The sequence below is a fragment of the Hippocampus comes genome, unplaced genomic scaffold (genome assembly GCF_001891065.2).
Source record: "Hippocampus comes isolate QL1 unplaced genomic scaffold, H_comes_QL1_v1.1 scaffold9, whole genome shotgun sequence".
Lineage (NCBI taxonomy): Eukaryota > Metazoa > Chordata > Actinopteri > Syngnathiformes > Syngnathidae > Hippocampus > Hippocampus comes.
The window spans coordinates 486,248-511,892 of record NW_017805275.1 but is presented as its reverse complement, the minus strand read 5'-3'; the positions used below and the strand labels follow the sequence as shown (position 1 = coordinate 511,892).

The 25,645-nt window shown below is 41.7% G+C and overlaps 1 protein-coding gene across 9 annotated transcripts in view; it reads left to right on the top strand.

Annotated features, from left to right (window-relative positions):
• The window catches only part of diaph2 (diaphanous-related formin 2), a 375,631-nt gene that overhangs the window by 238,576 nt on the left and 111,410 nt on the right, over positions 1-25,645 (top strand). For all 9 annotated transcript variants that reach the window (XR_002168264.1, XM_019869829.1, XM_019869828.1 and 6 more), the window contains one exon: positions 17,093-17,217. Coding sequence is in view for 8 of the 9 variants with exons in the window: in XM_019869829.1 (XP_019725388.1) it covers positions 17,093-17,217 (125 nt within the window). In the remaining variant the exon portion in view is untranslated. The remainder of the gene's footprint in view (positions 1-17,092; positions 17,218-25,645) is intronic.

Sequence of the window (25,645 nt, the reverse complement as noted above, 5' to 3'; positions counted from 1 at the left end):
CTCGCTTTGTCTGTGCTAATTAAAATTCACAGAATGGAAAAACTCTGAGGTAGAAAAACAGAAAACTTGAACGTATGCTGTCTATTGCAACCCCGAGGTAGAAAAGCAGAAAAGCTTGAACGTATGTTGTCTATTGCATTTCAAAGTTGATGATTGTGATTGCATTACTCCAATAAGGGAAGGTATAAATTAGCCCATGGTGGCTTTGTGCAAGTGGCATTCATTTTTAGGCTGGATGTAGAGGAGTGAAAGACTACTCTATCAAATTAGGACTGTACTGGGCTTTGTTTTAAGCACGGATAAGCATGAACAAGCAAAAAAAAACAAAAAAAACAAAATGGCTTCTGAAAAGCAGCACCTTCTTGATTGCTTGGTGAAATTGTCAGGGCGTTTTTGTGGGGGTCATATTTGTCTTCGATGCTTCCACATACACAGGTCAACACAGTATTGACAAAAGAGTAATTCGGCGCCTTGGTGCCAAGTGTGCTTCACAGTTCACAGTCACATTACTGGTGAGGTGCTGTGTTCCACCGCCCATAGCTCCGTGTTTACTTGTCATGGTAACAAAAGCTGTGTTGCCATCGCCCCTGCAGCATGTGGGGCGGGATGAGAATAGACCGCTAGCTTTGAAAAAGACAAGAAAATTAGTGTACAAACGGATATAATTATTGATCCTCATGTTGTTTGATAAGCGCATGTGACAGGTGTTAGGATGTCTTGGTACTGTTTTAAATTGTGGGAGGAACAAATGCAAGTACATTTTTAAATTAAGAATGTTGATGAAATGTGTGATGTCTGTTGAAGCAATCTCATCGTGAAAAACCTGGCTCTTTAGTGCCGATCGTCGCTTGCCACAAGCGTCTTGCCAGACATGTCATTTACCCACACAGGCACCAGATCATTGGCTGTAAAGTGCCTGTGTTCGTCACGCCATACCTCCACTCGCTCATTGCTTCTATTGACCGCACTGTGAGGAAAACGTGTCTGTGGCTTAAATGCTGTCATAAACTGGGTGGCTTTCGCCAATCCCCGCTTATCAGTGCAGGTGGGAATTGATTTTGGATACTAAATCTGGTCTTTTTTTTATCATGGGCTGTCATCAATATATAATTTAAAGTCATGGCCTGCAGCTAGTGCCTCATCTGGCTTTTTACCTTATCCACCCCCAACCCCTACTACTCCACCCCGCCTTGAGAGTTTGCTGCCTGTTCCTTTTGGAGGCAATGCATGCCACTACGCCAAACATTGCTAATTATCTATAGGCATTCACTTGCTGCTTTGCAATATTTAAGAGTGTCATATTTTCAGGATCTGCCAAGACCACACTCATCTGTGAGCCTAAAGAACAACATAGCTCTTTAAATCATTTGCTACGCGTCACTTATTTTGATCACGTCACCTCATTTGCGCACTCAATATTCAATTGATTTTGCCAAGAAAAACAAAAAGAACATAAATGAATGGTACACATCGTTTCGATGGTGTTGATGAATTTGAAGTTGAAAAAATATACATTTACTTTCATCATATTTCCTCTTTTTTTTTCTTCACAAATAGTGAATCTGAAAATAGCACGCCTAAACATTAAATTACAAATTATAATTAAACAGGAGCAGAGAAAAAAAAAAAAGAATTATCGTAATTTCCAGACTCCAAAACGCACCAAATTGTCATGTTTGGGAGACGCTCCATGGCTAGCCTCTCACGCCTGATGTCCAAAGCCAGCGATGGTGGGTGTCGGTAGTCAATCAATAAACAGAGGGACATGGGTCACAATGCAGTGAAGGCTGCATTTATGGCACTCATTCCTTATGCTCATTAAACCCAACTCAAGATGCTTCTTTTCAGTCTACTTTAAGAACCGTATATTCACAACCATACGGTGCACCGTATTAAAAGGTGTAGTGTCACTTACGGGTTCTATACCTGTAAAAAAAAAAATACGGTAACATGCTTGCATGCAAGCGCATTTTTAGTTTAAAAAAAAAGAGTTTGGTTGTACTTTATTGAAGAATTTAACAATGTACTCAGTTTATTTTTTGACCAAACCGTATTATCAAATCCATCAAAGTCCTAATGTTCTGTTTCCAAAATAAACAGCTGGGCAAGTTCACAATCAAACACACCAGGTTCCCTCACGTCATTGTCGGAGTCAGTATCGTTGCCTCGCGGCTCCTCAGAAATGATGCCAGCTTTTCAATAAGCTTGAACAACAGGGCGAGCAGACACATAAACCCAAGCATCCACAATCCATTCACAAATTGTAGGGTAACTCATCTGGCGCTGCATCCCAGTCTTCGTAAACCCGTGTTAGCTATCGCTCCCATGCTGCCTGCAAATTCCGTTTCTGTACATTACCATGGTAACCAAGCACAACAGTAAAAGCCGACTTTATGCGCCCCATTGTGTGCATCGCTAGCGTGCTGGTTCCCTTCTTCTCTACTGTGTGGTTTACTGGGACGTTAAAAGTGAGCGGTACCTTGTCCCTTTTCGGTGATAAAGTAGGGTTGGATGTGTTTGTCAGCCATCTTTTTGTTGTATTTCAAAATGCAAAGTATGGTTTTCCCCTCATCACTTGCCGTAGCCCAAGGGGGTATGTAGGAATCTGAGGTATGCTTGAGAGAACAGTCGGTAATGGATGCCAAGTGAGGCTGGCACAGCGGCAGAATAGAGGATTAAAATCTCCAAGAAAGTGTCATTTATTGAATGTAACGCAGAACATTACACTTTTTACTGCAGTATGAGCGATGGTGGCCTGCTTTTCCTTGTAATCCTCCAGATGTTGCCGCGCCACGGTCGTCCTTGCCCGGATGGATAGATGGCGCCGTTTCATAAAACAAAGCACTAGGCACCATGGATTAGTTGATTTTGAATTCTCTCGCAGCTGCTCGATTCCCATGGTCCTGGTTTAAACTGTGCTTCGTAAGCGTGTCTCTTTTTAGGTGCCATTTTCAGAATGTTGTTTAGCACAATGTACGTATCAGCACCTACTGAAGGCGTGCTCTTTCACTCTCACCTTTCCCACTTTAATGTCCGCATGCTGTCCCCTGTTACGTCCGTCTTTCCTCTTTATAAGCATCGTATCCGGCACAACATCAGTCTGTCAAGCGGGCCCGTTATCAAAGTCACACAACAGCATGTACAAATTTTGGAACTCGATGCATAGACAAGGTGACTCGCATTATTCAGCGCCCATTCCATTTTGGAGAAAATCTAAGCCTCTTGTGCATCTTATGTTTATTAAAATACGGTACACTATATCCCCTCTATTCTCTCTGACACAGCCACATGCCGCTATGCACACCGACTGAGGCATTTCTCAGGCAGCCCGCGTGCACACTCTTACCACAAATAACTAGTGAATATTCAGTTTGAGGACGGACTTGGGACATTCTCATTGGCCGACTGTGAGGTGTTCGGTAATTTCAATTCATAAATAAACCCTCATCACGTTAAAAGCCGTGGGATTCAAAGCATGGGGAAAAAAATGGGCATATAGTCTGGAAAATATCTTGCACCTTTTTAATATTAAGTGTTACTTCATTCCATAATGAATCTGTTTCTCGGTTGAGCCAATTTTAATTCAAACAACAGTTTCTTTTGGCAATGTACAGTTTGACAACCAATCATTAAAAACAACATCACATGCAACAGCTCATGTTAAAAACGTGGCTGTGGTAAAAAATAAGAAAATTACATTTCCTGAGTCTATTATCGGTGGACTAAATACAAACAACAACCTGCACATTCTTTTACAGTTAACAGTAACACTGCAGGGTCTTGGCAAAGCTGTTTTTCTCTCTTTCACCCGGCATCGCACAACAGCTGAGACCATCTCCTTCACAGAAAGGTCTGTTTTTATCCCAGCAACTGAAGCAGAGGTAAGGAGGAATAGAATTGATTGTTGCAGGCATCCATGAGATAAAGCCCCTGATGGTGTCTGCTGTGTTCATCGTCAGGGAACCTTTTCTGTGTGTGCAATTCTGCAATGTTGATGTGTTAAGCCATAATGGTGCGAGCAACCATTCTCAGGCGGGGCTGCCAATACAATTGCAGGCAGTGGGTATTATGCTCCATGTCAAGCCCATTATTTGCAACCTTTGCTGTAGGTTGAGGAGCATCATCCTTCACGTTTAATGAGTTCTGTTAAATGCTTTGAGCTTATTTGTTACACGCAACCTTTCACTGTTTAATTAGTTTAGTTGGGGGACTTGAGTCGTATGACTTGACTCGAGTCAGGCTTGAGGACTTGGGACTTGCTAGCCAAACACTTGGGAAAGAGAGATCTAAAAGACTCCAATTTACAGACCTGAACTACGTGACTTGACAAGTTGTCTTGTTTATAGTTTGACATTGCCATTTGACTAAGCGAGATCTTACAACGTGATTTACAACTAGCTTAAACCGAGTAATGACTCGACTTGCTTGAGATATTTCCACTTTATCTTATAACTAACATGTTCTGACATGTAAACATTAATTTGGTGAAACTCAAGTCTATCCTATATTTACTACCAGCAGTTGGAATTCCATCTCCCTGAGAAGCATTGTAGCCAGAAGAAATCCCCCTGCAGGAGAACCGTCTCCTCATCCACCTAAATCGTTTTGGATAATAATTTCGCCTCAAGATATATATTGCCAACATACTACTGGTACTTCGAAGGTGCAGATTTTTTATTTCTTTTGGGGGGGTGACCTACATTTGGAGAATAATACTATATATATGCAATGATGGCTTAGACAGCCAAGCCTAGAGCTGTTGAATCGTACAATAAGCTATTTGACTGCGAGCTAAAAGCCCCCCTTCTAAATGGTGCCTAAATGGAAGCAGAGGATAAGGCTCCTTTGGGCTACATGATTACTGTACAAACACCCCCAGTGTTGTTTGTCTTTTGCTGTTCTCTTTCTCAAATGCTCTGGCCTGTAGAACCTGAACAAATGGACGAATTGTTTCAATTGCCTTATTTGTGTCCATCCGCCTCCATTTGTAAAGACGTGTATGAATACAGGTGTAGCTTGAAAAGCTAAATTTAGCCGGGCGGTGTTTTCGAGACATTCACAGCAATGTTAAAGTGCAAGGCATTTTCAAAATATTGTGTGTCATCACTTAGAGTCCGGGTATTTTGGTGAATTTGCCTAAATTGATTGGCAAAGCGAGTTAGCAAATTAATGAAACTAGTTTTAATCTGCAAAAAGTGTTCTGAAAGCACTTACTAGGGGCCAAAAAAAGAATTTGAATGCCGAGTTTCGTGGCTAGCCCCACATTCACCCTCATTTTTGAGAACCCTGGAGAGCAACCAATTGTCATTTAAATTAAAAAATATATTTTTCTTTTCTGTGCCCTCTACAAGTCAAAAGTGGCATGATTTTCATTTTACTTCATCTTCAAGCCCAAAAGTCTTCTTCGCTCTGGTCTCACCACTGCTTGATTGTGCTCCTATTAATACATACAGTATGTTATAGTCATATATCCCTGAACAGGTTTTTGTGTCTACCGAAGTCTGCTTGCTAAATGAAGACAAATATGCTCGCTGTAAGAATTGATCTGACCTTTTATCGCTGTGAAAGGATATTAATCTCTCCACATCTGTTATTCATTTTATTTTGGGGGGGGGGGTGCAACGGGCGGTACAATAGGTCCAAATTAAGCCGCTTTTATGTTGGTCGAGGCATAACACCAAGCAGAAATAAAACCGGTAGTGACTCTCTGCTCAACAAATGTGTTACTTATTTTTAGAACCAGATGTTTAGTCCAAGTGGCAGCACTACATAAAATGCAGTAGTCCATTTTGCCTCAATTACTTCAAAAAGCAATTCATCACCAATCAGTTTCACACACTCACTCAATTCGTAATGATTGATGATTCAATTACTACAGCCATCCCCAATGTCGAAATATAATGTAGAAAATTGTCATCTTCTTGTAAACTACCCTGTGATGCCATTTTGCAGGGTGTTTTTGGATTTGTTGTGGCAAATGCAAAGCTATTTGAAAATGATCCATCTTAATTCCATCTGAAATAAAGAAAATCTGGAGCCACACTCACATTCAAAGCATGTTTGCAGGTGTAACATGAATATGTGAGTGGCAATTACACTGTCATCTTCCTAGCCCAAAAAGCTAAATATTGGCTACCATGCGGCACTCACCTTAGTTAGATTGCTGCTATTTGAAAGTTAATGCGATACAGTATATTTGCACTCACTGTTGTGGGGTCGCTTTGGCTAGAAGTCATCTGTCAGCATGACACTCATAGCCCCGTCACTTTGCTACACTGAACGCATCACGGGATAGGTGATGGCACAACATACCTTTGCAACATTTAGATTGAAGACTCGCCTTCGATTAAATAATTCATAATGCATTCCAGCTGCCGCTGCCAAACGCCTTGTAGCCCGTTTTGCCTCTTCCAGTCAGTGAGCCCATTGAAAGTTACCTTTCTGTTCCCACCATGCACCACTTCTGGGGCAATGTACCATGTTGTCCCGAATATAAGATGGTGTTTTTTTGCATTGAAATAAGACTGAAAAAGTGGGAGTCGTCTTATATTCGGGGTCTAGACATTATACCCATTCATGACGCTAGATGGCGGCAGGTACCATTGAAGCGAATGCTGAACTTGACTCCCCAGGTCAAAGCGAACCCCTGTCACGAAGAATAAAAATAAAAATAGCGGTAGCACAAAGAAGAAAAATAAAAAAATAGCGGTAAGAAAGAAAAGAGAAGAAAATAATTGAAGAGATAACAAAAAATGGAGAAACGTAGCGACAGTCTGGAGAAAAGTGGGTCAAAGATCAGCCAGGTTAACTGGGAGCTGAGGACAAGTTATGATGTAATTTACATTTCAAAAACCAGAAGCCATTCTGTTACGAATGTGATTGCACTTTACATATTCAAATGTTCAGATATTAAGATTTGAATGACGCAAAATAACATATTTTTTCTCTCAAATATATTGTTATAATCATTTATTTCAGATGTACTGTAATTATTTTCTGTATAAAAATTAATTTGGTGTTCAAAAAGTATGTTTTTTCAAACTTGAGTCTTGAAAAAGCGGGGGTCGTCTTATAATCAGGGCCGTCTTATATTCGGGCCAATACGGTAATTCATTTTATCTGCTCACGTCGATGAAACCGGTGTGACCGACTGACCAACTGAAATATGTCTCTTCATCAGTTCCGCAATCACAAGAATGGGCATGATTTCACAGGGATCACAGAAATTTATTTGGACAATGCAGATGATCTTCGATGGATGGTGGAAATCAAACAGAGGCTGATGAAGGGATGACATTTCTCACTGTAGAACTACTGCGCATTGTTGCTACTGTATGCCTTGCTCATCTCAGTAAGTGGAAAATTGAAACTGGCCCAGTCGCTGTGCGGATAGCTGAAAGTGTCTTTATTCAAGACTGCAAGAAAAACTGTTTTGCCTTTGCAATTTTTTTGCAGCAAACGGAAATAATCGTCCTAATTCCACTTGCTGTTGTCCCCTATTGATCTCAGGAAGTAGAAAAAGAAAACACTGGACTGGCTGACATGTCTATTGTACTGATGTGGCTGTCAGTGAAACAAGCTTCTTGAAAACAAGGTAGTGCATGATATTTTGACCACAGGGGATAGGCATTATAGTGAGCACAGAATATTTCTGGATCTTTGTCTACCTGTTCTCAAGGTGATGGCAAGAAATGCATTGCCAAACTTGGTTGATTTAGCTGAGCTCATCCTCTTCACTCGGGTGACAGATGCACACAGAAATGAAGAGAATTGTGGACAGGAGAAGTGTGTCAAACAGTTGTGGTCCAAGTGCTCCTTCCGTCAGGCAGCAGCAGTGTCTGTCATAGAGGGAGCTGTTGTGCCATGAATGGATCAGGGTCGGGGGCAAGTAAAGTGGGAAGCAGACAAGTCTAAACCAGCATGATTTGGAAACTGATCAAAACTTGTGCATATTGTATGCCGGACTTGTTTCATTCAAACCCCTGCTAGCTATCTAGAATATGGTTGCATGCTCATTCTACTTAAATCTGATGACATCTGCAAGCTTGTGTTCAGTGTGTCGAAACAATGAGCCAGGTTCTTCGCTACCCACTGTATCATCATCACCATCATAATGGTAATATTTCATTGCATTGTTTATTCACCAGTCAAGTAAATAAATGATATATGATCGTCAGACACTTCTGAAAGATAGCAAACATCTATCTCGGCAGCCCCCATTGTCCTTACACTACAGCCTGAACATGCTTTGGAAGAGGATTAGACTTCTTAGCATATAGATGGATGACTGCAAGTGCACTCTTTATCAAGAGAATAGTGGTTGTGAATTGTCGACAACCTTTTCCTTGGGGTTATTGTGTGAGCGAATCTGCCTCGTCTCGCATGGATAATTTGTATCAGGTTTTAGACAAGGTTTAATCATATTAAAAAACTGCACCCTAATGAGAAATATTTGTCAATCGATTTTATGTTTTACTTTCTATCTTGAACATGGAGAAAAGTAATTTATTTATTCAATTCTAAAATTCATGAATACCCGAATTCGCTTTTACTGATTCCCACCATTTCCTTCCTCATTTAGTACAATGCTCTAACAAAAATGAAATGTATCTGTCCCCCACCATTTACTGATTCATAATGTCAAAATGAATTTTCCTAAAAAGATGCATTAAGAAATACAAAGCTACTGACACCTCAAGACTTTTGCAGTCACTAGTGTATGCTCTATTCATCAATGAGTGAATGAGGTGAGTACCTTGATGGATCAAATGCACTGCACAACTGCTGCCACTTAACTAGTTTTTTTTCTTTGTTTTTACCCATGTGTTGTTCTTCTTCCACAATCTCTTTTGCCATCGGCTCCTCCTCAACCTTGTTATTTGCTACACATTGTCTTTACTTTGCCTTTTCCCCATTATCTTAATTTGTATCATTGTCCACCGTGTTTTTTTGTTTGTTGTTGTTTTAGGTGTGTGTTTGTGTGTGTGTGTGTGTGTGTGTGTGTGTGTGTGTGTGTGTGTGTGTGTGTGTGTGTGTGTGTGTGTGTGTGTGTGTGTGTGCGTGTCCTTGTTGCCTTTTATCATGTCTTTGTCCATTTTGGAGTCTTTCATCTTTTAGTCATTTTCTTTACTGGCGTGCCCCCCACATTGTCATCTTTCTTGAATTTTTCTACATTATCCTAATTCAGTACATGATCCACACCGTCATCACCATGTGCTGTCTTTGTCCAAGTTGTCTTAATAAGAAGCCTCGCTCTACATTGTTTCATTGAGCCACCTGAGCAGGAATCGGAGATGACGTGGGAGTCAGACAGTCGGGGAACCGAGCACTGAGAAAAAAGGATAAACACAAGTCATTGTGCTCCCCTTTCAGCTGGAATCAAAGATGCTCCATCTGCACGAGTAAAATTGATACTGTTGCCGTGACAAGGCAGCCACATTGTTCTCTCTTATTATTTGGTATCATGTTACGTTCAGAACGGTAGACGTGAAAGTGGCAAATGAGACGGTTTAAAGAGCAGTAACAACAAAAGGCTACTGCGGCAACCTCTCGGCAAATTCTTAACATAAAAAAATATATTTGGAAAAAAAAACCCAAAACAATTTGGTTTTCATCACAAAAAGCACATTTTACAGTAGCAATCACACAATGCCAGAACAGAGTCAATGGCTTACTGTGATTGTTTTTTTTATGCTGGACACCAGACGCACAGTGATGAAAATAATAATAATTCAACGTCACTAGTCACTGTGCTAATTGCATTGGCAATGCATTTTACTTTTGCTCTACTTCCTGTTTTAATGTACATTTACCTTAATCCATGTACATAAAAAAAGCGTTAAAATAATGAGTTTACCTCCCGCTCCCGAGTGTGAGGTTCTAATGGCTTATGTTAAGCTGCATTAATGAAATAACAGCTGAATTTGAAATACATAAATAAATTAGCAGATGCAATTCCTTAAAAAAATATTGAATGTAGTTTAAAAAAATAAAATAAAATAACTGCAAATGCTCTCCTTAATTATTATAAACCCTTTGCTTGATAATGCAGTGGGTTTTAGATGAATGTCTTTGTTTCACTTTTAGCAAAGGAAAAAAAAAAAGAAAGAGCCCCTGTGCTTCATCAGGTAATACAATATGGACATGAGTATTGTCCAGGGGTGGATGTCCTAAGTTATTTTAAAAAAAATAATGCTTGCATTAAAAAAATAAAAAATAAAAGAGCAAAAACATCACTGCCTCCAAAAAATTTTTAAAAAGTATTGCATTGCATCTCAGAGCTTTACAATGGAGGTCATGTCTGTGAGACATTATTGGTTTTGGCAGCCACTGTGGCTCCAAGCCAGCACCAGATCTCTGGAGGAATTTCAAATGGAGTCAATTACAATATATTTCGATGTATGGGAAAGTTTAGACATTGACCTGAGGGTGATGATGACTATTCCCTGGGAAGTCTTTACCCTCTGCAGTGAAACACGCAAGAAACCCTCAACTTTAATGGCCGCCAAAATACTGTGCCGTGCACTTTCTAGAAAATTCTACCTTGTAAGGACCCATTTGTGGAGGGTGGAAATGTGTTTTTGTTCAACTAAGGGGTTGGCACAATAAAGGACGGGTTGGCTGCAGAGGGGAGACCCTTCAATTTCTCTCTCTCTCTCTCTCTCTCTCTCTCTCTCTCTCTAAGTAAAAATAAATGATATATTGTTGCAGCACGGGTGTGTAATATATATATATATATATATTTTGAGCTTGCTCCAGCTAAAAGAAGTGTAAGAAGACTTAAGTGCAGGTACGGTACACGTAAAATGCTAATTTAATCATTTCCTCATTCTGGTCAATAAAGGCCCACCTGTCAGGTGTCTCAAAAAGATTATCCTGAGCAATTATCCTTTGGTGTAGGGTTTGTTTGGATTTTTTTTTCCCCTCACAATCTGCTCAGTAGTCGTAAATGTTCAACCTGTTCACTATTTACGGTTGCAAATCATCATGTGTGGTGAGCACCGAGTTTCGCCGAGCCATGGGCTCACAGTATACAGGAGCAGCTGGTTGCTTTAAATGTTTATATAACACCCAAGTCATTGCCCACAGTAAAAATGAGATGTAGAAGAACTTGCAACTGCAAATTAAGTTATATAAAAGCTGGCTTAGCTTCTTCTACAACTACTATTTCTTCTTTGTATTTCCAGTACATGCTTTCGGGGTGACCAGATGTGATTGTGGGCTCTCTGTGTGTGTGTGTGTGTGTGTGTGTGTTTGGGTGCTCTCTGTGTGTGTGTGTGTGTGTGTGTGTGTGTGTGTGTGTGTGTGTGTGTGTGTGTGTGTGTGGTTTGGGGGAGGGGTGGTCTCACATTAAAAAAAAAAAAAGTTAAACTACATGACCAACTGCCTAACAAGTTGCATGAATAATTTTTTGTGATGGCCTATTACATGTGACCAACACAGATGCTCACACTGCAGCATTTGTGGGAAACGGAGTTGACTTATATAGAACCAAATCAGTGTAAAACTATTTGTGTGGATAAAATACGCTCAACCTCTAACATCCATAAACAACCAATGTCAGCATAGCTTGAAATCGAGTGCAGGTGGGTCATTGCGGCACATTGGAATGTCAAGATGACCATATAATGTGGGTTACGGGGATCAACTGTCACATAAATAAACAGACGGGAACAGTGTATCATTTAACCGGATAAACTCTATTTTGCTGGTGGGGGAGAAAACATCAGTGAAGAGGCAACTGAAAAGAGAAAGCAGCCATGCTCGTCGGTCCTCTATGGAAACCTGAGGAAATTCTCAGAAACGTTCTCCATGCATCAATAAAAAAGGCACTGGAAGATTTCGCTGACAGCAGTCATTGTAATAATTTTACACATCTCCGAAATTTCCTTCTGCCTGGAAAAATAGAGTTTACCCCCTTTTATCCTGTTCTTCTTCTGATCCCCTTGAAGTGTGCATTCAGAAGATAAGTATGGCCATGTTTTGTCCCCTGAAAATGTTATTTCAGTGGTAATTTTACTAATGATATCCCCAAAGAATCTGCACTACATTCTGCACATGCAAGATTAATTGGCACCGAAGGCTAGAAATCTTCTGTATTTCCGAAGCAAAAAAATTAGCTGACTTAAAAAAATCTTAAAAAAAGATCTTTTTGCATTCCGTCGGCCATAAAAATGGCTTGACACTCGCCCATGCACCTTGACCTGCCTCTCTTTATTGCCCGTTAAAAAGAGGCAGTCTTTTTTTCCCTGTGAGCACCAACCTGAAATTGAGAGATGAAATTCGAGCTGGGACTTGTCAGGCTTTAGATATGGTATCAAAGCATTAATCAGGGCAGAATGGGCAGGATGGTGCTTATGTGAAAAGACAGGGGAGGGGTGTGAAGTTTCACACTTTATCCTTACCTGCTATGTTTGAAAGCATGACCTGACATTGTTAGCCACCAATTCATATGATTACCTGTTTCACTGTGTGAAAGTGCAGTCAGTATTGGCAATATCATACTTTATTTTCCCCAAGATATATGTGGGAAAGAGGCTCCTTACACCCACTTCCTATAAATGTAAGAATGTTGATTTTTAGGTGTGGTTCGCTTGGCTGCCTCACAGCCGAGGGGTCTCAGTTTCACTGGGTACTCTGGCTATCTCCCACACAACATAATATACATGATAGGTAATGAAAAACTCCTAATTGTCCAGAGGAGTGAATGTGAGCGTGGGTTCTTCGTGATACACATGTGCTCTGTGATTGGCTGGTGACCAGTGCAGGGCATACGCTGCAACACCCCCCCCCCAAAAAAAAAAAAACAAAACAAAACAAAAAACGTCAGCTGGGATAGGCTGCTGCTAACTTGCGGCACTAATGACGACACATGCTATTGAACAAGGACAGATGGATGTCTTTCAGATGCCTTGTGTGAGATCTGAGAAAGTTTGCATCAGGAGCACTTCCACTGCAGCGGCCATGTGCCGAAACATTTGGGAGCGTTTCCCCAGGTAGTTCTGGCGCTGCTGCCATTTCTGTCAAAATGTTTTATCCAGGTGTTCCGTGGGTGCTTTCCGGTGCACAATTTACCCATCATGTTACCTAGCATAGAGGCACATACATGTTGGTTTGTTCCTCATGTTTACAGTCTTGTATTTTGCAAAAATGAATCAGATAAGCCCCAAGCCCCACTTTGGTCTGTCGGGCAACCCAACTCTTTGACAAAAGTCATCCCCCTCATCACCATGAAATGATTTCCTCAGAAACATCGCATCAAATGAGTCCAGTTGCCAACTTAAATCAGTGGTTAATGTCCAAGTTTTGTCACCATTTTGCAAAAACGGGAGCACCAAATTGCCACTTTTATCCTTGCATGTGACTACTATGTAGTATATTTTGGTGCGTGAGAAATATTGATAAGTGCAATGCCAATGAAGTGAAAGCATTACCTTGACCTGCAAATTTCACAGTTTCACCCATGATCCTTTCTGCAAGTTGTTACAAAGTTTACTTGCCACTGGTAAAGTTGTGTTAACAGTACTAACTAACAAACTAGAGGTAGGGTATAACCTGGTTTTGGTGGTGATAAACTGAATTTCCAAGGAGGGTTAATTGAGATGACCCGGCCTACTGCAGCAAAGACAGTCGGGATAGGCTCCAGCATGCCCGCGACCCTTGGGAGGATGAGGCGGATTAGAAAATGGATGGATTGATGGATGGTTAATTGAGGTACTGTAATGAAGCCCCCCTCTCCACACCATAAGAAAATAAGATGGCACCTTTCAACCAAAAAGTCTGACAGACAGCATAGGTCCTTGAATAATTTCCGGGTTTGCTGTCATGATCTGTAATTGGCTGGCAACCGGTTCAGGGTGTCCCCGCCAACTGCCCAAAGACGGCTGGGATAGGCTCCAGCACCATCCGCGACCCTTGTGAGGATAAACGGATCGGAAAATGGATGGATGGATGGATGCTGTCATGATAGAAGTGAGTAGCAGATTTTGTGCTAGTCAGACGCACAGGCAGTCCGTGCTAGTAGAATACCTATCAAGTCTCCAAATTACAACGATGATTTAGATTCTGCAGAATTACATGAATAAACAATCCTGATGAGAACACAACAACAACAGCAACAATATAGCATGATACTGCTTTCTACCAGCAAATATCATCGCAGTTAATAGGACAGCGTTCTGGAACTCCCATGTCACTGCTTGCAGCCTGACCACCAGCTGCAGAGTCTAATAACACCAGTAACCTCCACCCTTTGCTTTATTGTATTGCTACAGCACCACTGAACCCATCATAGTGATGCTGTTACCATGCATGTGCGTGTGCGTGTGTGTTAAGTGTGTGCTCAAATGGCCGTCCACTCGAGGTAGCATCCGTGGTTATGCTGAAGGCTGGGCTGGTGCGCATGTGAGCCACTGCTGCCATTCAATTTTATCGTGGGAAGATGAGAACAGGAGTGCATCCAAGCTGCGGAATTGATGTACAGCAGGACAAGGTTGACCCTTGTGTGACTGAGGCCACTGTGCTTGTCAGCCCATCTTATTTCTCCTCTCCCACTTCAATTACAGTGGAGTGGGTGGGCTAACCTTGCAGATGCTTCGGGGGTGGGGGCAGGTTAAGTAACATAACTTATCGAGTGATCCGCCTTATCGACACTCAGTTTTACTGTTCGGTTGCAAGCCACATGAATAACGGGACACTCTCATTGCAAAACACATTAGGTTGAGATCAAATATTTTATCGAACGTAATTTAATAAAAGTACAGCTTAGTAGAATTGAAAGTGACATGATCAGTCATTTGTCGGAAGTTATTGAGTAGATCGGTTGCTTGTATTAAAATGACAAAATCATAATATTGCATTTCACTTGCATATCTCGTCATCGTTCACAAATGCATAATTAACGTACACTTAATTCAATCATTCATTCATTCATTCATCTTCCGAACCGCTTGATCCTCACTCGGGTCGCGGGGGGTGCTGGAGCCCATCCCAGCTGTCTTCGCGCAGTAGGCGGGGGACACCCTGAATCGGTTGCCAGCCAATCACAGGGCACACAGAGACAAACAACCATCCACGCTCACATTCACACCTAGGGACAATCCAGAGTGTTCAATCAGCCTACCATGCATGTTTTTGGAATGTGGGAGGAAACCGGAGTACCCGGAGAAAACCCACGCAGGCCCGGGGAGAACATGCAAACTCCACACAGGGAGGCCGGAGCTGGAATTGAACCCGGTACCTCTGCACCGTGAAGTCGACGTGCTAACCACTGGACTACCGGGCCGCCCTAATTCAATCACTTTACAATAAAATTGGTTATATTTTGTTGGATCATATACATGTTTAATCACTTGATATATTTTCATACAGTTACATTGTGACACTTATCAGTATCTTAAAATGCATAGTGATGTTTTTTTTTGGGGGGGGGGCTGGTGGGGGGTTTCAGAGGGTGGGGGAATGGCGGAGGATTTATTTGAGTTGAGGCTACATTTGGATGATACAGTGCTACAGTCATTATTATTATTGTTATAAGTAGTTATAATTATGAGTTGGCTATGTGTTTTACACATGCATCATTGAACATGAGCCAGTCAATGATGAAGTAAAAAAAATGTCTAGTTATTTTTATGCTTTTTTTTTTTCCCAGAGGTATACATTTACATTATTTTTTGTTTATTAAACTTCAAATTTGTTACATGCTAAAAATGGCCACCTTCATTGAAAATATTACTTTTATTGCCATCAATTATGTATACATTATTTCATACATTATATTCTGGATAATTCACGGAGCATACTTTGTCAAATCAAAAGTGGACCTAATTTACTAGTTTGTATCTATGTATTGAGAAGTAAGTACATATTGTCATGGAATATCAAAAGTGATCTGATGGAAATACAAAGTTTCTGCTTTTTGTCTACTATAATGTTGACTACTGCATCGATGAAAGTGCATCATGAAGGCAAATGAAGATTATTTCTAGCTCCAATTCCGTTGAATTTGACACACATTAAAAAAACTATTTTAGTTGTGTCCTCGGCCACGTATTTTTCAGTGACTAAATGTGCTTACTTTAATGACTCCCACGTTTTAACTCCAGGAGGGTGTGCCTGTGTACCCCCACAATCACACCTCGGGACAATTTAGAGTGTTCAATCAGCCTGCGATGCATGTTTTTGGAATGTGGGAGGAAACCGAAGTACCCGGAGAAAATCCACGCAGGCATGGGCAGAACATGCAAACTTCACACAGGAAGGCCACTGCCGGGATCGAACCCACGACCTCTGCAATGTGAGGTCGACGTGGTAACCACTGGTTCACCGGGCCGCCCCAAAATTTTATATAGCTCTATTTTCACAAAGATGATGAAGAAAAGATGGCAGTGTTGGATCCACAACCGGCTATAGGTATGGAGTTAGTCCTGGATGAAAAGATGGAGGATTATGAAGGAGTAAGGGAATGAACAACATGGGAAAGAGAGAGAAAGAAGAGGAAATTGAAAGTAAGAGAATAAGAAAACAAGACGCGGTAGATCCAGCAAAGCCCATCCAGAAATGTTGCCATGAATTCCAGGGGCGGCACATTCAATACAGAGGCTAAAATTAGCTGAGATGGCACTGTTATTACTTCAGCTTATCTGGCAGCCAGTGAGACCACTTTTGTACAGCGTTTGTGTGTGTGTGTGTGTGTGTGTGTGCGTGCGTGCGTGCGTGCGTGCGTGCGTGCGTGTGTGTGTGCGCGTGTGTGTGTGTGTGTGTCGATGAGCCTAAACCCTTTAACATCAACCTAAACACGGCTGTGCATTCATGCTTGAGTCCCATCTGATCCCTTAAGACTCGCTGTTTGAAGTGTCTACTTGAAAAGGCGGATCTGAATACTGTGAAATCTGCAGCAACGCGGCAAACAGTGATTACAGACTGATTAATGAGCCACACTACACACAAACACACTTATACTGTACACACACTCCTTATGCATGACTTGTTAGGCCTGAAATGGATAACGCTGGAGTCAAAACAGCGTGTTTGTGCCACTTCTGGTGCTGGAAACATGAACTTATGAATGATATTTTCATATTTTTCTCCACAGTCTCTGCAGAAATCCTCAAAAGCAGTCTGACCACCATGGAGCGTCACATCGTGAGGCTGGAAAACGACATTGAGAACTTCCCTAAAAGTGACGACCCGCAGGATAAGTTTGTGGAAAAAATGTCGATATCCTTTTTCTGTTGCCATTACAGTTTGCGTCCTTATAGAGATGCACGGCGTGTAGAATATGAGGTCACGCTATGCATTGGAGCCGCCAAGGCATGCTGTGTTTGTGTCCTCGCCGGTAAGCACTTAAAGTCACTTGGTGTGATAGGTGGCACCCCGGGGACCATAAGCGAATGGATCTGGCTGCCTTGCTGTGAGATGTTGATCGGATCACCCTCCTCACTTCTTCCCCGGTTCCCTCGAGTGAAATCATGCCTGCAGCTATTTTTACTGCAGTCTGCCATGGCTGGCTGTCCCCCCGGGGGACTCTTTAATGGTGGCTCCAGACCCTCACACCAACTTATCTATCTCCCCTCCCTGATTTCATCTTCTGACCCGGCCGCATGACCGCCTTCTCTCATGGCACCTGTCCTCTTTCAATATCTCCACCACAATAGAATTAGCCTCATCTTGAATAAGCTTTACTTCAACGGAATTCATTTTTGGCCATTGATAAGTGCAGCAGTTCACTGGACTGACTTTCATACAGCCAGCTTAGGATGTGTGAAGTTGAGTTGTCTGTCTCCACGTCAGGCTATAGCCGGGAAATAAGAGGCAGGAAATTGACATGTGGACGATAAATGGATAGATGTACTGTATTGGAAGGATCACTTACTTGGAAGCATCACTTGCTAAGTATTGATCTAGTTGCAAGTTTCCCAATTCACCTTGTTGCCACCTTAGTCACTTCAATACTGTTGCTTAGTCAACCAAGAACTAAAAAGCAAATGTTTTTTGCCTTTTCAAAGGAAAAAAGCTAACCTCATTTGCTTGTTAGTAGCCTCTGGTTAGTCACATAATGTGAGTGTTTATGTTGACGAGTTAAGAACTGCGTAGCATTATTTTACAGCTAATGCCCTGGAGCACACACTTATATCCTTGTTGATTTCCAAAACAGTCATCTGGCTAGGTAGACAACCACATTAGGAGTACCAAAAAAAAAAAAAAACATTTTTGGGATCTCATCAATCCATCCATCCACTTTGTATCTGGTTTATCTTCACTTGGGTCATAGGTGAGCTGGAACCTATCCCAGCTGACTTTGGGTGAAAGGCAGGGTACATCCTGGACTGGTTGCCAGCCAATCACAGGACATTGTAGTGTAATAATATGGCCATTTATCAGTCAAATTATCTCAGATTATGATTAATACGAAATTAGATCATTCATGTAGTATTTCTCAAAATGAAAAGAAGAGGAAAACAGTCAACATGTAAGTCTACTCGAGTATACAAATGCGTTTTCACTTATCCGTGCTGTATGGCGACAACATACGCTTTGTGCAGAAACTACGTAAGCACACACTCTGGCACATGTCTATATGACTGTACTCTCACACTAATAATCGATAATCACTTTCATTATACTCAATCTAACATGTTAAAAATTGCAGCCTTTAATCAATTTACCAACTGAGCACTGATTTATATAATTTTTTTGCACTTGACTTTTGAACCTGTTTTTGAACACAGCTAGCGATTCTCAATTATTTTTTTTTACATTTCTGTGACTTGCTTTCATCATTATGGATTTTATAACCACAATTCTGACAACATTCCAGTTCCAACAGCAAAGGTTATAAAGTCTCTATCCATTTGAATGTCTTGTTGGAATTTAGCAAAGTAAATATTTTATTTTTCAATAAGAAGCCTGTTGATTGTACTTGGCTAGGATATGTGGTTATTTTGATAGTCATATTTAAAAAGATTTCACGTTTTCCAGGACACCTTGCATATGGGAAATGTCAAATAAAAAATAAAATGCATCACTGAATTCAACAGAGCGCCGCCCAGAAAGTGTCTGACCTCCATTGCCAGCATCTCAGTGGCGTGCCAAATGGTGAATTGGTGAGTACTTGTGTATATACACTTAGGGCTTGGCTCAAATAATTATTTATGCAATTAAAAGCACTGAGAAAAAGATCCACTTCCTCCCTCGCGGTGATCTGCGTGGAGTGCAGCAGGCAGGTGGGAAAGCATTCCTGCATCCTTGATGTTGGTATTGATTCTGTGGCTCTCGTTGGAGAACTGAAGGTTTGATTGAGAGGAACCCGAGAAGTGTAGATGTACTGCAGCACGGCTGTCCCTCACTGTCTGAAGTTGCTCCCTCGAGAGTGATGGCGAGAGGTTGTCTGGTCGTGACCTAAAAGAGTCCATCCGCTTTCCCTTCGATTCTTTCCCAACCTTCCGTGGATGACTTGGGCTGTGATTGCCAGTAAGAAATTGCCTCGCTTCCAAATGTTGGCCCGAATTCCAAACCGTATGTCTTCTGAGGCATTCGATTGTAGTTTAATAGCGGTTCTTATTGTGTTATTTTGTTGCAATCCTGACAAATTGGCACGCGAGACTGGAGTCAAGAGATGAAAGTGCATGCCTGTTTTCTCACTTAGCTCCCTGGAGTGCGTCATTTACATATTATCACCTGTGTATAAAAACAACAGAAAAGCAAGCATGCAATTATCACTTGAGCTGAAACGAATCTGCTTTTTCTTTCTACTGAATGTTGTGAATTTGTTGCTGTGTCGTTTATGCTGTTGGGGGGAGAAAAAAAAATGCAGGTTTATTCTTCCTTATAATTTGTTGGTATGCTCGCATGTCTGTAGAGACTGCCATTCAAGACAATAACTTACATCTGTAGGGGAATGATGCAGGACCAATTGTTTGCAATTTTCTAACAAAGCAGTCTCGTAAGGTTTTGTTGTTAAGATGAATATGAAGACATTTTGTTCCGTTTGCACGGATGTTCAAATTGAAAGGCTGAGTCATGGATCTCGAAATGCGTGTCTTGGAGCATTGCCTTAAGGATGAAACGGCTCGATTTCAAAAGCTGTCACTCAAGATACTGTGTCATTGGAATGTATCACTTAAAAGCTTTTTTTTTTTCAAATGTTTTGTTAATGCAGTGTTCCATATTCCGATTACTTACAAATACAAAGCATTGCATAACAATATTTTCATCGGGTTGCGTCTCAATTTCTAATAGGCCACATTTAAATGACTGGCATGTTCACAAAAAAATAAAAGATAGCACACACATTTTGTACAGTTCTAAAAAGGATTCTTGGAACTTTATCATATACTTTGTATCATAATTGGATTGAATCATTTTAATTGGATGATCATAATTGGAGCATACGCTATCCTTTTACTTCATATTTGGATAAATACATATCATATTGCAATTGGGGTGGATTGCATCATAATTGTACGTGTGTGTGTGTGTGTGTGTGTGTGTGTGTGTGTGTGTGTATTTTGAAAGTGAACTTTCTTAACTTATCAAATTGAGTTAGGTCTTGACCGTATTGTGTTTAAAAAAAAATGGAAAGACTGAAGCAAAAAGAATCAAGCGGAGGTCAGTGGAAGCACTTCATTTGGCTTTAGTGATACATTTTTATCTTTCCATTCCCGTAATATATGCAAATGACTGAATGGGCTGTTTATTCAGCAGTTTAGTGATCTCGATCAGCGAGGATAAATGGGTGCCCACAAAGTCTGTGGCGTTGAGCCACGAGTCCCTGGGGAGCCCTATTTCACCGGGGAAGCTGTGATGACGAGGAGCAATGGCGGCTAAGAAGACTCTCTATGCTTGAATATTAATGCTAGTTGGGGTGGCTCCATAGATATGATGATGCGAGGGCTGACTGAGTCTTGATAGATTCAGATACATGTCTGATCCGTCTTCAACGGCGAGGCTGAATGCACTCAGCCGGTCTCCTGCTATTTGCTTTAACATATTATTTCTCACAAGGCCAAAGTAACAGCACACCATTCACACTAGTTGCCACGCATTGAGTGGCAAAAAGCTGTCTTCAGTGGCCAGTTTGGTGAACATTATGTGAGATTGGGTTAACAAAAAAGGGTCTGTGCATTTTTCTAGTATTTGGGTATTTGGGGCATGCTTCATGGAATTCCCACGTGGCGCATTTCAAAGTGGAAATATTTTTAATTTACTAACGTCTTGCCAAATTGAGATATCAATTTTTCGTGTCAGGATTCCCTGAATCAATACAGCACTGTTCTTGAGTGTTTGCTATTAGATGTAATAAACATTTGCAGACAACATAGACATTTCAATTAAAGTAACACTTTTATGACATGCAGTAGTTTCATGCTGGGATTTCATTTTCCAGTACACAGCGCTGCTTGCATATTCGTTGATTTCTGAGTCATGTTGCTTTGCTTTGAAGTCCCACAGAAATCTCAGAGGGTGACTTGCTTTTCCTTTGGCTTTGGGCTGCTTATTCCAAAATGCGGACAAGCCTCTCTCGACCATGGATGTTGAGAAGAAAACATGGGAAAAGAACAATAAACTAAACTACAATAAAAGGTTACGTGAATTAATCGGACTCGTGTTCAAATTGGTAAGGCTGCACTGTCACCATACTTGTTATCAAACGCAAGGTAGGATGTTTTATTGTCGATATAGTTTATGATTAGGATCAATTACCGACCGCCCCTCCACCCCGTTGGACTGTTCACGTTCTGCTTCGTGTCACTGTCACCTTTGTCTGCCGTGCAACTTACTCCGATTCACAGAAGCATCACAGCACCCTCTGGCCATATGAGTGGATCGTCTCTGAGTTCACCAATGAGTGTCTTGTTAGGCTCTTGACATCGGGCCATATGTGACAGCTCCATTAGCCAGTGAAGGAAGCCAGATGATGGGCCCCATAGCCTGTAGCTCCCATGCGGTAGCAGAAGGTGTGGCACCGAAGCAACAAAAGTACACAAGGGACTCAGCCTGACGTTAACCCTTTGTTAGCGAGTCAACAATTGATCAGGGCTCCCCATGCCCTTTCAGTGCTGGAAGTTCTTTGGGGATCTTCATGTGCCCCTGCAGGGCAATATGCTTCACCCTCTGTCATGTGTGAGGTCAAGACAAGAGGTTAACAAAGATTATTGTGTTTACTGTACAGTGACGACACTTCCACTGTCGCACACAGTGTTTGATGGTGGATCCCGAAATTACAGTTCAAACCGTTCTAAAGTAAATCTTCCGGTGCTCGGTGAGATGAACTCTCTTTTGTGGTGTATTTATCTGGTTGGCCTCCAAATTCGACTACTTTTTGCATGCATTTAATTGCGGACGTTCCACTGTTCCTCTTTTGATGAAGGAGCAATGCGGATGAGCGCCACGAGTGTAACCAGGAGTGAATCCACTCCTACACAGCTTGGTCTCTGCAGGCCAAGGCCTCTGATGATTATTTATGCTCCAGCCGGACTAAAAGACCTAGTGGCAGAAGCACCAAAGTGCACCTCATTACTTCCCCAAAGGGCCTGGGCTTAGTGCGATGGTAATAGACAGAAGCCCAGCCACCCTCATTTGTCACAGGCTCCTGGGTTTGATGCAAAGCCCCCCTTGAGCACTTGTTGCTTAAGTCTAATCCTGCAGTAGACCAGGCATGTCGCTCTGCTCAGCCATCCCCACTCTCCGTCGTCACGGCTCGTGATTTCGCTCTCATTTTATGTTTAAATGAAATCCCTTTCGTAGTTGAATGGCAGGGCCATTGTTGACCCATGCATTATTCCCTTCGAAGGCAAGCGGGAGAAGAACGTGACTGGAGTTATTTGTCTAGTAAACACGAGCCATTGAGGATTTTGACAGAATTGGGTGGTTCAAGTTAGTGCACCAGAATAGCTTAAAGACTGAATGGCACTTATAAAAATGTGTCCTATAATACCCATTCATATTGTTTCCAAATGTACTAGCAATATTTGTTCAAGTTGATTTTTGCGGCGGTGGAAGAGTAAATGAAGAAGCAGAAATTAATAGCCATCGTTGAAGATAGGATATTACAACTGCTTCGGTGACAATGGGCCCTAAGGGGAAATAACAAAGCAGTAATTGTTTTCTAAGACTGCTCTTTCAATGAAGAAAATGGAGAAATGACAGGCAGTATTCACACGTTTTTTTTTTCTTTTTTCTTTTTTTCAGGACTGTTCTCTTCTACATGATTAGATGAAGGGTGTTTCATTTAAAATTAGATGTCCAGGCCAAATATGGTGAAAAAGTGCATGGGAATAACGCTCATTAAATCATATTAAGTGTGTAATAATGAAGTGAAGTGCTGTGCACAAACAACTTGGATTGCAGATAAAAGAAGGTGATTAAAGTATGAGTTCAGACGAGTAAAAGAAAAAAAAAATGTGATACAATATGGTCTTGGAATTCCGCCTTATAGCGGTTGTGCATCGCCCTCAATGGAAGGGTGTCACTGTCATGGGTTTTTGTGTCGCTTGAGTTTGCTCGAACAGGTTCTCCCGACTGACAAGACCCTGAAATCGCTGGGTCCACCCCACGCTCTTACCCGCCGATGATAAAACCATCTTATCGACTGCTTTTGCACGCTTGGAAGCAATTAAGCGCTTCATTATGTAGATTAAGTGTACTAATTGCCTCACGTTAGCTAATTGATTACAAGATACTGCTCTAAGGCCGACACGTGCGCCGCTTTCTTCCAAAGGAGCATCTTAAAGCGTGCCATTTATGAACAGATTAATGACAACGAATGACACTGTGAGCCGTGTCACCAGCGTGTCACTTCGCACTCGGCAAATTTTCCAGTGCAGGAGGGAAAAAGATGGAACGAGATTGCTAATTAAAATGAATGCGTGACAGTCAGAAAGACTAACAATTACAAACGGCAATCTGATTGTAGTCAACAGGGGAGTCTCCATTAATAGGCAAAATGAGGATCATCAATCACCCAGAGGGGGGGTGCAGCACAGACTGTATCTTGTCAGAGTCACTCAGTGTGGGGGCAGCAGCACGATGTGCATCCCAGGGACAGAATCACGTTGAAAAATAACGTTATTTTTCTTCTTTCTTTCTCTCCCCAACTCTGTTTTTCACCACACTAGCTTTTCGGTGTGACAACCTTTGTTTTTTTTTTTTGGGCGGGGGCGGGGGGTAACCCCCTCATTGTCACCGTTTTCAGCGGGAGGATTGGCCAGGATGCAGTTGTCAGTACCCATTGTTGAGTTTGAAGCCTTCCGAAGATATTGTGTGCTGATGACATGCGCTGAAAGGCTTGTAACTCCATATGGCTGCGCTTGATACAATGAAAGGTGCTGGCACTGCGTACCTTGTTGATATTGTTGTATTAATAAAACATGTCCCCTGCTTATGCAAATGCTGACAGCCATCTTTGCAGTCTTAAGTGGCTGACTCGTGCTCTTTGTTGTGAAGTATTCAAATGACACAATGTGAAAACGAGGCTGGGATATGTAGCGCTAGTGTCTTGATTGAGTCAAACACGTATGGTGTCTGATACCATCTCAGACTCTAAATCTATCGAGGTCAGGGGTGCCCAATATGTCGATCGCGATCGACTGGTAGCTCGCGGACTGGTACCAAGTCGAGGGATACAGAGGGAAAAAAAAAAAAAACCCAAAACATTTGTGTGTCTGTGTGCGTGTTACTAATATGATATATTTTTGTGGTAGTGCGCACTGCACCCTTAGCATCCTATCAGTCTCACTTTCACAAAAAGTAAAATAAAAAAGCAGGTCACCTTTAACCTACGGTGGCGCGTGACCTGCATCACCGGAAGTTGTTAGCCATCAGCAGTCTGGGATTACAGCTTGTGATCAGAGCTGTTGCCTTATATCTTTTGTTGTTATTATTCTCATTCAAGAGTTTGTTTCATGTACAATTCACAGAGGGAACTGGCAAAGAATGGAAATTTTAAAACGTAATTTTAACACGTGAGCTACGACCGTTCACATGCTGCAAAAGTGTGTCCCATGCATCTGCATCAGGTCTCTACTACGGTAGGCAGTGATTTGCTTTTCACTTTAATTTATTTTTCTGTTTCGTTAATCTTAGGGGTCGTGATGGCTGTTGCTCAATCAAGGGTATCATTAAGGGCATGACAAAGATGAGCTAACTGACATTTCTGAAAGCAGTGTGAAAACATCTGTCCTTGGCTGTTCGGTACAATAAGGCAACGTCATCATTTAAACATAATGGGACCAGTGTTTTCATCCCTGCATCTCTTTTTTAATATTTCCAATTTGAAAATCACCCTCCCCGAAATCCAGGTGAGTCGACCTGACCTGATACTGTTCAATGGAAAAGCGACTTCCACACCCGAACGTACGTTGATGGTGTGTCTAAGCCCTGTCGTTGCGCTGCAAGGAGGGCGGTGTGCCAGACACATCTCTTACCAGCAGCCGACCTTGAATTGACTTTCTGTGATGAAGATTTATGCTTGATCCCCGAGCTTTTTGTCTTGATGCCTTGTAGAATTCCATCCCAGTCGAAGAACACTTTTGAAACTGCAGAGACCATAGATCTCCTACTCCGTTCTTTTTACACCACCCACATTTCTGATCTAACGCACGTGCACGCACACACACACACACACACACACACACACATATATATA